The 15,503-nt window shown below is 27.7% G+C and overlaps 1 protein-coding gene across 1 annotated transcript in view; it reads right to left on the bottom strand.

Moving 5' to 3' along the window:
- Nucleotides 1-705: 705 nt before the first annotated feature.
- Nucleotides 706-15,503, bottom strand: part of LOC119609456 (UBX domain-containing protein 6) — a 64,996-nt gene continuing 50,198 nt past the window's right edge. The window contains exon 5 of the mRNA XM_037964248.1: nt 706-1,537. Within this exon, the coding sequence (XP_037820176.1) occupies nt 1,426-1,537 (112 nt within the window). The 3' untranslated portion in view covers nt 706-1,425. The remainder of the gene's footprint in view (nt 1,538-15,503) is intronic.

Genomic DNA, 15,503 nt, shown 5'->3' with positions numbered 1-15,503 from the left:
CGACGTTATTAATCTTTTTCTTAATACAAAATTGTTCAAAACTGATTTTCTGAAGGATGCTTTATATGGGGAATAGGGTTAAATAAGGGCCAATCCCCGCAAAATTTGGTGAAAGGATTTATGGTAATATTTATAATAATATAATATATTTATATCCCCCATATCAAGCATCTTTCAACAAATCAGTTTTTGAACAATTTTGTATTAAGTACAAGTAAGAAGTCTTTGCCGAATCTTATATACCCTCCACCATAGTGTATTTAAAAATATTGAATTTATAAAAACTCAATTTATTTAATTTTCCCGACTCTATCATTTCTTTAGCAATAGCAAAACAAAAGGAACAACAACAACGTTAAACAAAATAACTCACAAAAAAAAAAAAAAAACAAATACACAACGCAATGAAACCAACAGCATGCAAACATACGAAACAAAATACACAAAAAAAAAAAACAAAATACACAACGCAATTAAACAAACCGCCATCCTAATTAAAACCCCCAAAATATATATCTGGTGTAGGGTATCATATGGCCGGCCACGCTCGATTATGATTTTTTGTTATAAAGTTAATAATCGATATGAATTGCCACATGAAAGTCCTTCAAAATTGGTATGTGTCATATGTACTTTTCTCTTGTTAAATCGCACAATTATGTGGATCTTTTAAAGTGTTAATATAAAAACGAAAAGATTGATAGATTGGACCAATGCAGTAACATCATTCATTAAGTTATTTTTATTTTAATTTATATAATATTCATGTAATATAAAGGATCAAAGAACATATTTATGCATGTTTTAGAGTTACGTGTTTACAGTTTAGCCCATATGTACATGTACATATGTTAGTATGTACAATAGAGGTGTCCTAAAATATCCATTTTACTGGGTGGGTTTTATTTTGTTTATTATTTTCTAAAACTTACTTGTGTAAATTTTTAGTTAAATAGCATAACGAAAATTGTTAAATTGAGTAAATAATAGGACTTTTTTTAATTTCTTAAAAAAATAATGCCATTTAAATTATATTTGTTTAATATTTAAATGAATTCTTAACTTCTAGAGAAAATCACACATTAATTAAAAACGATTTTTTTTTATTAAAATTTTTGTGTATATTTTTTCTGTAAATAGAAAACAATTCAAAAATTCATGTTTTTTCGAAAATGTAGCGTGGGAAATTGTCACTAACCTTGTTATTGTTAGAACAATTTTCCCTAAAAGATAAGATTTTATCTTTTATGAATTAGATGTCATGATTTTTGAAGTCCTATTTTTAACCAATTTTACACTTTTCAAAATTTTACACCAGTAAGTTTTAGATACTAATAAACAAAATAAGACCCAGCTGAGCAAAATCTAATGTACATACATATGTATGCATATGCAACATTAAGGTGCTCTTAAGTCATTTTAGTCCTAAATAGATTGAACCAAAAGCAACAATTCTTCTTTTAAAAAGTTTGTATCCTGGCCCGAGCATGTTGTCTCATTAGATACGTTGAAAAGCAATACAATATTTGGAACAAGTCTGAAAATAAGAAAACAATTATTAAACATTACTTATTATCCAATTTAAATTAATTTATTTAATTATATCTCTAAATAAAATAAAAACTTAATAGGGTTTTCATATAAACGTTCAAAAGTCTCGCAAACTGTGCAATCTGTGCATTTTAAATTTTACATTGAATTTGTCACAAATTGTGTGGGATTTTACTTCCACAACACTGATATATTTGATCGCATATTTGAACTGATCATTTTAAATTATTTTTTTTTCTTCTAAATTATGCAGATAGCCATTTGCGCAAATGTGCAAGTTTGCACACGTGTTTCATGAATCCTCTTAATATAACCTAATTTTCTGGTAAAAGAAAATTAATTAATTTTTTCCTGGTACTTTTAAGAGCGGGTTTTTGATATGGTAATCAAATGCCAATTAATAATCAGATTAGTTAATCTAAAAATAAATTTAATCTTATGTTAATCCCCTTTGATGTTTTTGAGTACAAGATTAAACTTCGCAGTGTTGCCATACAAAACAACAGAAAACTTCACTGTTTGTTATCAAAACAATGCATATTTTATAAAAAGAAGAAGACAATTGTAAATTTAATATGAAAATTAATAAAAACTTAAATTAAAAACAAAAAATTTATTTTGAAGTGTCCATAATTTATACTAATCAATAAATAAAACATTTTAATGTTTATATTTATAAAAATTTTATTAATTTTTTTGCATCAGCTGTTTACACTTTTGCATTTCGTGCTTAAGATTAAACCACCTCTATTGGGCGCTTAAACTTGGAAACAAAATTAACTAATTGAGTACTCAAAAACATCTTTCGAGGATTCATTTTAATTTAATCGCTAATCTTTCACCTAAAGATTGGCCCTAAAAAGTACGGGAACAGCAAAAACAAAATTTATATTGTAATAAATTTGTATTGAAGTTTATTCAAACAAATTAACTGCCGGTTTCTCGAAAAGTTAATTTTGTTTTTTCAGTTCTCTTACTTTTTACAAGTGAGGATTCAATTTTAAATTTAAAAGATTTTTCCCATATTCACCGATTTGGACAAAATTTTGTAAACAGTGCCCCGTTTCTGCTTCTCGCATCGAGAAAAACTGTCGAAAAATTCATGATCATCTTGTGTAAAACAGGGTGAATACATGAAATTTAAACATTTCTTATTCTATTTTTATGTGTACAGTTTAAATATAATCAGAGTCACACTGTTAAAAACAGGAAGACTATTATATTTTAAGTTTTTTCTCGATTCGAGAAAAATACAGAAACGAGGTACAGATAAAGGTCCACGAGAGTGATAACTGACATTTTTCAATTAAATTTTGAAGATTGTGTTAAAATTTTCGTAAAAAGTGCAATAACTTTTTGTTAAAGATAATTAAAATTATTTTTTTGCATAAAATTCTTCATAACAATCGTTTTGTCAAATTATATAAGAATTTTATTTATTTTTTTTTTTAATTTTTTAAATTTAGAATCATATAAAAAAAATCTACCTTTAATTTTTTTTAAATTTAAAAAAAAACAAAATTCAGTATCATATAAAAGAAAAAATCTATCTTCTTTTTTTTTTCTTTTTTAATTTTTATATTATGTGGCCACATTGGTTTTCTAGCCTTCCTGAAAAATTTTGATTGGGGTTCCTACTAGTTTCCGAGATATGACCAAAAATGTGCATAAACATCTACAAAAAAGCTATCAAAATATTAAAATTAATTTTTATATTTTTCAACTCAACAAAATTTTTTTAACGATACATGGACATTTTTGGTCATATCACGAAAACTAGTAGGAATCCCAATCTAAATTTTTCAGGAAGGGTAGAAAACCCATGTGTCCACATAATAAAAAAAATTAAAAAAATAGAGATAGATTTTTTCTTTTATAAGATTTTGAATTTTGTTTTTAGAAAAAATTATGTAAACAAATTTTAATAAAATGTTTATATAATTTCACAAAGCGACTGTTTTGAAGAATTTTATGCAAAAATTAAATTTTAATTATATTTAACACATAAAAAGTTATGGTACCTTTTACGAAATTTGTAAGCACTCAATTATTATCTTTTGACAGAAAAATTTTCATTCTTACAAAGATATTAAAAACTACAAAAAAATAATTTTGTTCTATTTTTTTATCAATTGAAAGAGGGAAATAGTAATATTCTACCGCAGAAAGTATTTTTAACAGGATAAAATCTAAGGCGACCAGATTTGGGAAATGAAAATAGATGACATAAAGAAAAGAGTAAAACAATTTTTTGAATTAACATTATTTTTACATATTTTACAGAAAAATATTTTGACCATCTTTATGCATTTGTTTTGATAAAATATAAACATACCAAATTTAAAGATTTTAAGTAAGAAATTTATTAAAATTAGATGAAAGATTCGTTTTCTTATTAAAATGAGAAAATTACGTATTTAATTCCCATGTGAAAACTTCTGTACATTTTCGAGTAATTTTGTTGACAACCAATTCTCTGTGTATTTTGAAAATAATCACAATATTCCTTTAATTAAACATTTATACGTTAAAAGATATTTTTTTAGGTATCATGTACATATAACATAAAATTTTAAATTATTATAAAAAGTATCCGAATAACAAATTATTTTTATTATAATTTTGAAAAAGGAAAAAATGATTTGGCCATCATTTGGTTGATAGAGGGACATTTCCAAATTGCCTCGAACGTTTTTGAGTACTCAGTTAGTTAATTTTGTTTGCTAGTTTAAGCGCCCAATAGAGGTGGTTTAAACTTGAGCTAGAAAAGCAAAAGTGTAAACAGCTGATGTAAAAAAATAATACAAATTTTATAAAAATAATGTTTATTTTTATAAAATTTGTTTTATTTATTGATGTTTTTGTTTTAAATTGAAGCTTTCATTAATTTTCATATTATATTTACAATTGTCTTCTTCTTTTCTATAAAACATGCATTCTTTTGATAGCAAACAGTGACGTTTTCTGTTATTTTGTATGGCAACCTGCGAAGTTTAAATTAAGATTAACTAATCTATATAATTAATAAACAAAGCGATTTTTTTGTGACCCCTTTTACTCTTACAGTATACATCCGATTTTGACAAAAAATATATAATTTTAAAGGTATTTGTTCGTAGATGTGCGCAATATATATATTAATACGATCGGTTGAAAAAAGAGAGGAGAGTGCATCACATATGGTTACGGTGAACATATTCTTTTTAGCAAAATACAGAACAGGAGAAAATAAAATACACTACACCATAAAATACAATACAAATTTAAAACCGTAAAAATTTCAATTGTCAATAAAGTTTTAAACAAAGTATAACAAGTAGTCCGAAACTCACGTAACGAAATTACACCTCCACATTTACGGGTCCAGTCTGAATTCAACACCCTGGTGAGAAATATTATTGTGTCAAAATACTTAAAATTTCTATTTACATATTCGACTTAATAGCGGGTTTTTCGCGAATTCTCACCTGTCCAGAGAAATAGTAATTTTTCTAAAATACTTTTAGCAAATATTTTCTTTAAAATTCCGTTTATTTTGAGCAAACCGAAAATTTTATGTTTTATTTATTATTCCATTTATTATTTGTAGTGGTCGGATTTTAATTTACAAGCAGAGTTACATTTTTTTTATTGAAAATTCAAACAAATAAAATTATATGATGTGTGTCTGGTGAAAATTTTAAATTCTCAAATACCCTGCAGTTCGACAAAGAGTCAATGCATAGGAAAAAGACAGTGATTTCCACTTATGTTAAACCACCTGGTGGGCTCTAATTCGTCTTTCGTCACGGATGTACTCTTTGTAAACGAGGGTGAAGATAATCGTCACTTTAGTGTCCCCTTTGTAAGCGAGAGAGGGGACACTTAAAAATCACTTGTCTGTCTCTTTGTAACCTATGGGGTGACGATTGAATTCCTCGTAGTACAAGCACATGTTAAAATAGCTAGTCACCTGGACAGTCGGTGGCTAGGGGTAACCCTATGTCGTAGACTAAATAGGGAGTTCGGGACTGTCCGCCCGAACTGCTGGGTACTTACATGTACATTTTTGTTACTAATACAAATTCAGAGTTAGGTACACATGCTTAGAGTTAGATACTGCTTTCAAAGAGTCGGACTACTTGTTATACTTTGGTTTTAAACATTATTATATTGATTGTTTACAGAAAAAAGTTTCAGCATAAATATTATGAACTGCTTTCATTGACAAAAGTTAAGAATATTTAAGAATAACTTCCTAAATGGTATGATTTTTTTTAATTTTTATTTTTTTAAAAGATAATCTAGAAGCCAAAGTATAACAAGTAGTCCGACTCTCACATATGGGAAATTACTCTCTCACATGTACGAGTGCCGTACATCGTACGCATAGCTGCCAGATTTGACGATTTATCGTCATTTTGACGATTCTTCGTTTCAAAAATCACTTTGACGATTTTTTCCTTGGAACTGACGATTTTTGAAAAATTAAAAAAATTTAAGATTTTATATATTTTTTTTTTTTATTTTACAGTGAAAAAAGGAAATTAATATTAAACTTGGAATTCAGTAAAAATAGAATTTATATTATAATGAAAACTAGAAATTAAATTCTAGAAGAGCTATTATAAAACATTCTAAGTCGAAAAAGTGTGTTTTGAGTTTTAAGCTCTCAAAGCTTAAACATATTTTAGATATAAATGTGTATGCTATGTACATTATTTCTTATAACTTTTGAAGAGATCGACAGATCTGAAACAAATTTCCACACTGTATAAGTTAAATCCAGTACAAACAAGTTTTGTAAAAGAACTAAATTTTACGAAAAAATCTCACCAAGTTTAATCTTTTTATATCTACCCAGCAAAAAATAGTGCTTCCTCAGAAGCAGATTTGTTAGGCAGAGAGCAGTTGTTATGAAAGAAAATATGATTTTTATGTGGGATTCTTCTCGTAGAGGCTCTGCCTAAGGAATCCAAAATGTGCATATTTCATACTGTTGAAATTGCGCTGATTTCAGTGAATTAATATTATTTTTCAACACTGAACATTGATTTAAATTTAGAAAGATGCAAAAATTAGAGCTGTTGAGAAGCAAATTTCTACACCACAAACAATAATTGCTGAATATATGCCTTCCAAAATCTTTTTTGTAAGACAATAATTTTAAGATGCAATAGAAGAAGGAGTTAAGATGCAGTAGTTATATTTATTGCTTCCAAATCAAGAATATTTTTTTGCTGGGTAAGTACTTGTTTACAGAAAACTTTCAACAATTTTACAAACAGTTTTTTGCTTAAAAAGATTAAAATATTCCTTGTGCACTAAAACAAGCAATATTGTGATGCATCAAACTTTGAGAAATTTAAGGAAAAAGATGAACAAGTTTGTTGATATTTTTAAAAATGGCAGAACGTTAAAAACATTAAGAGAACATTAGAAAAGAATTAAATTAGAAAATAATTATAATAAGATCATTAGAAAAGAATTATAATTAATTAGAATTCAATAAACTTTGAGCAATAATATTCAGTATTTTTCGAATTTTACATAAATATGTATTAATATTATAAATTTTTAATATATTTTATCTTAAATATTTTTAATTTTTTATAAAAATTTTAAGCTTTTCATATTCTCCGATTTTTTTTGACGATTTCTGAAAACTAAAATGACGATTATTTAAAAATTTATCGGGAAATTGACGATTTTTTCAAAAATTTATCTGGCAGCCCTGATCGTACGCGAAATTGCACTTATCCACAAAAAACAGCATTTTTTAAATAGTTTTCAAGCACGATTTTTTAAAAAATTTATCTGGCAGCCCTGATCGTACGCGAAATTGCACTTATCCACAAAAAACAGCATTTTTTAAATAGTTTTCAAGCACTTTTCATTAAGAATTTTGTTTAATTTGCTTGAACTGGAAAAAAATATTTTTTTAATTATTAACATTTCATTTTTGTTGTTGTTGAATTTTATTTTACAAACAGAGTTTCAATTTTTGGTATTGAAAATTCAAACAAATTTAAAATTGTAATTTTTTATAAACTCTATGTGTTCAGAATGCACCAACACATACATATACATTTTTGTTACCAACACATATTTAGAGTTAGGTACTTTTTCACTAACTTAGAGTTAGGTACTGCTGTCAAAGAGTCGGACTACTTGTTGTACTTTGCTAGAAGCCTTGACTTAAAATATTTCAAATTAATTTTTTTATTTTTCTATTTATTAAAAAACTGTTTGAAATTTTTTTAATTATTTATGATTTTTAGATTACAATCGATGAAATTTGCTCGTAATTTGCGGGCCTTTTTGAAGAATGGATGTTAACTATGATTGCTGATGATTTCCTGTTTTAGATTTTGTTTTTCAGCATTTAAATTTAAATTTTTTATTATACAGAATTCGCTAATATAGGATTACTATTATGTTACTATGTAAACAGAATAGTAAATAATGGACTTTTATGCAATTATTTCATGAATATCGTTGAAAAAAAAGAAAAAAAATAAAAAATACCGTCATATGCCATTCACACCAAATCAAAAACTCGTTGGTTTTTGAAAAACTAATAAGTTTACACAAACGGTTTTTGATTTTTTTTGACATTTACTTACCCATACATTCACACAATGAAATTAATCAAAGCTGTAAATGCACCTTTTCTATATTTTAAATCACTTTAATAACGTTTTTTAAATAAATTGTTATAAAGTCAAAATTTTATTCATCCAAATTTTGTGTAAATTTAAACATTTTCAAAAGATATATTTTTTCTTTTTGACATTTTCTTTTATAAATGCTTTTTTAAAAGCTCAACCAGAGCTGGAAGTTTCGTTTTTAGTTATTTTTATTGAGTTTTGATCGGGTTTTTATCAAAATCTAGTTGAAAGTATTTTTTAATTTGTATGGAAAAACCAAGGAAATTTTAGTAGTTTTTCAATCAAAAACCAATTGAGACCAAAAACTACTAGTTTTTGTTTGGTGTAAATGGCATATCATGCACAAGTTCATATATTTTATGAACATTTAATATTATGAATGAAAATGGTTTGGGAAAAAAGTCATGTTCGATTCATACAATTTATTACAAAATTCATTTCTGTTATGTATTAATTTTTTCTTTACAAAAACCAACAACTAGTAGTTTTTTGCTTTATTTGGTTTTTGTTTGAAAAACTACTAAAATTTGGTTTTTCCATACAAAAAAAAACTTTCAACATTGAGATATTGAGATACTTTTCTATAATTCTGAGAATAATATATGACAATTTTTGTTTCTTCAATACCTCCTTTTCTAATGGGAAAAATTGTTCAATGTTAAGAAACTCAGAAACTTACTCCTGGACGTAATTCCTAAGAATTTTCCAATCAGTGTTAGTCAGGAATGTCATTTCGGGAAATACATCACTTCCAAGATACCTGGATTTAACTTCGACGAATGCCTGGTTTGAATTAGCCATTTTTATTCAATATCAGTTGACCAATGTAAGAAAAATCATCATTAAAAATTATTCTTAATTTTAAATAAACTCTTTGTGTTTGCTGGGTTGGGCCAATATTGACACTTGAAAATAATATTAAAAAAATAAAAACGATTGAAAAATTTGCTTTTTTGTGAAAATGTTTTCAATAATTTTAACATAACTTTTAGCAATGTTTATTGCAGCAGCGGGGGCTATTTTGCCAAAGGAATTGTGCTTATGCTAAAATTAACGCTTGATATAAACGATTATTGTTAATTTCAAAGCAGCTCAAATGCAGTCTAAATACACCCTACTCCACACTAATGGGAACAGCATTTTGTTTATGTCTTAAAGTTTATAACACCTGCGTCGATGTAATGATGTAATCCGTCCATAAATTAGCCTATTAATTTTTTGTAAGCGGTACATACTATACATATCTTTTAAGAAATTTTATATACCCAACCAGCAATTTTGTAGTCGACTACGAGAAAAATTCACTTCTAGTTTACTTTTAGAGACTGACTATAAGCTAACTACAATGTAATGCAAAACTGACCGAAATTTTGTATTTGGCAACGTAAAGAACCGACTTTTAAATACTAACTACAAGCTAACTATAATGTAATGCAGAAGTGCCTCAAAATTATCTGGAGAGAATTAATTGTATTTCAACATGTTTTCTCTTGTTTCTCTAGTATTATGATTTTATTTGCTAACTTTAACTGACTGAGTATAAACGAACAACAATGTAATGCAGAAATGTTCCAAAATTTGGTATTTATTAACGTAAACAACCGACTTTTAAAGACTATCCAAGAATCAACCATAACTAGTTGATGAAAAAGTCGGCTTTTAATGCATTTAAAGTTAGTTGAGTTGCTGGCGTTTCCTAAAAAGCAAAAATCCGAGACAACCTCTGAAAATTTCATAAAAAATAAACAACAACAACACTGCTTATTCATTGCGTTGTGTATTTTGTTTTTGTATTTTTGATTATTTCGTTTCGTATGTTTGAATGGCTCTGTGTTTCATTGCCATGTGTATGTTGTTTTTGTTTCTTGCTGTATTCAGTTTCGTATGTTTGGATGGCTGTGTGTTTCATTGCCTTGTGTATATTGTTTTTGTTTCTTGGTGTATTCATTTTCGTATGTTTGGATCAGAGATACAAGCCGAGACGGCTCAAATCAGCGGCGGCTGGCCGCCGGTAATATTTTGCAAGCCGCGTCGCCGCCGACTTCTTTCGGCTCAAAAGCTAAGCCGGCTTATACGTAGCCGCTGATAAAGATTAGAATCGCACATGTATTTCAGAACATAATTTCACCAATTTGAACGGAGTTGCCACTATTTTAAATTCTTATGGCAAATTGAAAAGAGTTGCCACACAATATTGTCCTAATATTAAAATAGTGAAAACTACTATAAATGTCAATTTTCTGCAGAAAAAAAACTTATATAGAGACAGATTTCTATGTAACAGACTATTATACAAAGATTTTTCAATATAATAAACCTTATAAGCAGCGTTGCCAATCACAATTTATTTTTCTTACCAAAGTTCCGACAAAAAACTACCAAAACGTTCCAAAAACTACCAAATTTTTCCTTAGGGACAATTGCTTCTGTTTTGAGTTTCATTATTTTTAAAACTAATATGTAATATCAAACAATGAATTGTTCCAAAGAGTCAATGGTTTACTTTTAGGTAATTAGACAAAATTTCCAAATACTTTCGTACTATATAGTTATGAAATATATAATTGCTGTTTTCGACAAAATTTGTACCAAAATCATTCCCGAGAAAATAGTAATAGTATTATATTCGGTTATGACGAATCATATATGTATATCCACAATCAGCATCTATCGTATAAATTGAGGACTTTATGGATAAATCCTTTTATAATACTACGGTTAACTAATTTGCTATTTATTGATAATAAAATTATTTTCCTGAAAAGGGGCTATATGGCTGAAATAGGACCAATTGTGGACCAATCGACATAGATTTCGGTTCTTAAAAAACTGTTTCAACAGACAGACGGGCGGACATGGCTATATCGTCTTAGAATCTAATAAGAACCTAGAAAAAATATATAATATTTTTATACCCATCAAAAAAGATTGGGGTATATTAATTTTGTGATTCCGTTTGTAAAGTAGTAGACCCACCAAATTATATATTCATTCATGTATCTGCTTTCTTAGAAAAAAAAAGAATTAGTGTGGCCTCCAGTAGGTTAGTGGTTTATGTTATAGCCAGACCTGACGTCGTGCGTTCGATTCCCACCTGAGGAATGGGTTAGGAAGTTCACAACGGGACCGATGCAGGCCTAGGAGTACTCCTTCGGATTTTACGGAACATCCTCATTTCAAACTAACTAACTTACTAACATTCATGAATCAGAAATGTTGAAACACATAGAAACTTAATATTTTCTTACAACAAACAATATAAACTTAACAAGGATAAACTTAAGATTGACGTATTTATTAAAATTCTTATTACTTTGCAATAACAAGATCAGAAATGTTTATAAATTCATATGCATGAGATCAAAATTATCTCTTCCTACCAAATTTGGACCAAAAATTAAACCTACCAACCAAACTACCAAAAGTCATTTCAGAGATTTGAAACTACCAATTTTGGTCCAATTGGACCAAAGTGGCAACGCTGCTTATAAGGTCAATTTCTAAAGAAAAAGTTAAATTGAGCCGACAATTTAGCCGCCGCCGATATTTTCTGTAATAAACCGCCGCCGCCGACCGAAAATGGTTGCGCCGCCGCCGCCGATCATTTCGCATCGGCTTGTATCTCTGGTTTGGACAGTGTCGCCAGATGTGGGGATTTGTCCCCAAATTGGGGATTTCAACTTTTATTTGGGGACAGATTTTCGTGGGGAAGGATTTGGGGATTTTCGTAAAATTTGGGGATTTTTTTTATAATTTTTGCCTTATTTTTGGGGATTTTTATATTTTTTATAAATATTAACAATTTTTTTTTAGTTTAGTTTTTTTATATAAGGGTATTTAAAACTGTGTTCGCACCTTACCCTCTCCGATTTGGAGAAATTTGGTTATCATACTCTTTGAATAAATACAAAATTCAAAGTTTTAAAAAATGTTCAAAATCGTTAATTTTTAGATTATTACGAAATTTTTGCTCAATTTCAGAAACATTTTTTCTCAAAAGCATGAAGTTTAGTATCGTATAATTTCTAAACAAATTGTTCGATTTTATTAATCTCGGTCTCAAATTTATGGTTATGTGTCCTAGCTTGAAAATTTTTGTTTTTAAATGAGGATAATAAATTCAAAAACATATTTGAGTCAAGTATATCTCAAAGAAGGTATCTTCGATTTTTCTATTTTTTGTTCGAAATTTTTAATTTTTTTTGTTCATCAAAGATAAAAATTTTAAACTGGCGATCCCCTATTCAGATTTTTGTATAAAAAATAAATTTTTAAGATATCTTTGGTTAAGAATTGTTTTTGAATTTGTTATCCTATAACACCGTTCAACAGCATTTGTTGGACATAAACGAGACCATATATACATGATACTAGTGGTTTTACAAAGTAAAACTGTGTTTTCAGTATTTCATTTTCTGATCTTTTCTCTTTTTTAAAGTACTTGAAATTTTAAGGATATAAAAATGTATTAAAAAAAAGTATTTCTATCAAATAGTTTTCGTCAATATGGGTATCAAATAGGGTGATCAATTATACTTTTGCTGCTTAAAATACAAATAAAATATGTGAAATAATTAGGAAAATACAAAAAAATTTAACAAAAGCTCCATTTTAAAAATATACTCTAGTCCCTAAACTCACATTCTTCAAATTTTGTTGGACAGTATTATTATTTACTTCAAAATTTGACGTAAGTGTCCCCTATGTATTCAAATAGCAAATAAAAGTATTCGAAACTGTTTTTTTTTTTTAAGTAAAAAAAAAAACGGGTTATTCGATATTCGAAATCAACATTTAGAAAAAACCGACAGTAGTAAAACAGAAAAAATCCGAGTCGATCACCCTAGTATCAAATGAAAGAGGATAACCTATGAAAACAAAACTATATTTTGTTTTTACTTTTCAGGACAAAATAGTGTAAATAATGTCTTTTAAAAATTCATCCTTTATATCCTTGAAAATTTTCAATATATTTTTCTCCAAAAAATATATATTGAAACCATTCTTTACCACGTACTTAAATATTGTTCCTATAGCATTATTACTTAAGTCGCTAAAAATATATATTATTACTTTAATATTAAAAAAAAGAATTTTTTGATAAATAAGGAAATCTGTGTTAGTAAAATACTGAACATTACTTTTTGGACTTGAACAAAACCAAATACTCGTGAAAGCAGAGATTGTTGATGATATAAACATTTAATTAAATATTTTTATCGTTATATCAATATGGGCATCAAATTAAAGAGGAGGATCTCTGGAAATTAAAAATATATTGTTTTCATTTTGAAAGTTGAAAGATTATAAATTATGTCCTTTAAATATATTATTCCTTCAAATTTCTAATAATTTTCCAATACATATTTTATATTGTTTTTATTTATGTTTATCAGGACGAAAAAAATAATATTAATATATAAAAACAAGTAAGAAAGTATAGTCGGGCGTGACCGACCATATGATACCCTACACCAGTTATGAATATTAAATGTGATTTATTTTTCATAAGAAAGCATTTATATTCAATATTACCTTGTTCCGATACATTTAAGCAATTTATGGATGAAAAACTAATTTTCTGAAAGAGGCTTTATATGGGGGGGCTAGGGGCAAATATGGACCAAACCCGATAAAGTTTTGTGAATGTATTTATATTTATATAATATTTATTTAATATTTATTTGTGCTGAATTTCATCGCGATATTTGTGTTTATAAGTCAATTTTGGGCATTGAAGTCATTTTCTGAAGGGGACTTTGCATGGGAGCTAGGGTCAAATGGGGCCCGATCTCTATGAAATTTGGCAAGGTCATCAAGACTTGTATAAAACTTAGTTGTGCCGCTTTTGATCAATATACATCAATATATATTTAACATAATTATGAGCTCAGAAGCCCTTTTCGGGGGGTTCTGTTGTATGGGGGCTAGGTGAAATAATGGACCGATTTTAACCATTTTCATTTTCGTCCTTGCACCAAAAAAAGGCGTGTGTGCCAAATTTCATCCAAATATCTTAAAAATTGCGTCCTGTAACTTGCGCACAAGGTTTACATGGACAGCCGGACAGGCGGACGGACGGAGATGGCTTAATCGACTCAGAAAGTGATTCTGAGTCGATCGGTATACTTTAAGGTGGGTGTAGGACCAATATTTTTTGCATTACAAACATCAGCACAAACGTATAATACCCTCCCCATTATGGTGGTGTAGGGTATAAATACTATCAATTTTATAATTTCATCCTTTATATGGAAGGCTAACATTTTAAAATGATATTGCTATTTTCAGAGACGTCCTACTTAATGTGACGGCCATGAACACAAAAATATAAATATTTGAATAAATTAAAAAAAATATATCCTTGATAGTCCTTCAAAAAGGAAAAATGACCAGAAAACTAATTATATAGTTTTTCTGTATACGATCTCTACTTTCACTCGTATTTAGTTTTATTCCAGTCCAAAAAGTAATGTCCAATATTTTACTCATAGTTATGTCCTTATTTATCAAGAAAATATTTTTTGCATATTAGAGTAATTATTATTTTTTTACGGCTTAAATAATAAAGCTATAGAAACAAATTTTAACCTATATTTATTATTATGAAGGATAACATTTTTAAAGGATATTAATTAAAATTTTTCGTCCTGAAAAATAAAAACAAAAAATATATTTGATTTCCGGAGATTGTCCTCTTTCATTTGATACCCATACGGACTAAAACTATTTAGTAAATATATTTTATTAAATTTGTATGTATATCCTTAAAACTTTGAAGTACTTTTCACTTTAAATGACCTCTAGTATCGTTCAATTCCAATAAAAAATGTGAAATTGTATCACGGTGTAACAATACAATTTTTTTTTTAAATTTCCAAACTAGAAACGTAACCATTAATTTAAAACCAAGAATAATAAAATCGGAGGAAATATGCGATATTAAACTTCATTCTTCAAAAATATATGTATGTACATAAATTTTGGACTACGATAAAACGCAACAAATTTGAGAATTTTGGAGAATTTAATGCAAAGAACGTATATTCGAAATTGCATTTTTTGTTCAAAATTTTTAAAAATTATCCATATTGATATAAACATCAGGAAGTTTTTCGGAATAGGTCTTTTAATTAATTTCCTAGAACAAATCATTTTTGTTAAATGTTATCTTTGCCAAGTCCGTCTGTGCGACTGTTGAAATTCATCAAAATCCGTCCATAAATAACGGAGATATGAGCAAAAATCAGAGAGAACCTCTGAAAATTTCATCATGATTACGATAGCTGCTGTATTAATATA

The sequence above is a fragment of the Lucilia sericata genome, unplaced genomic scaffold, assembly GCF_015586225.1.
Source record: "Lucilia sericata isolate MDLA Ls3-8-SP2 unplaced genomic scaffold, ASM1558622v1 Contig000024F_arrow, whole genome shotgun sequence".
NCBI lineage: Eukaryota > Metazoa > Arthropoda > Insecta > Diptera > Calliphoridae > Lucilia > Lucilia sericata.
Note: the sequence above shows the minus strand (reverse complement) of the source record. Positions and strands in the feature narration are given on the sequence as shown.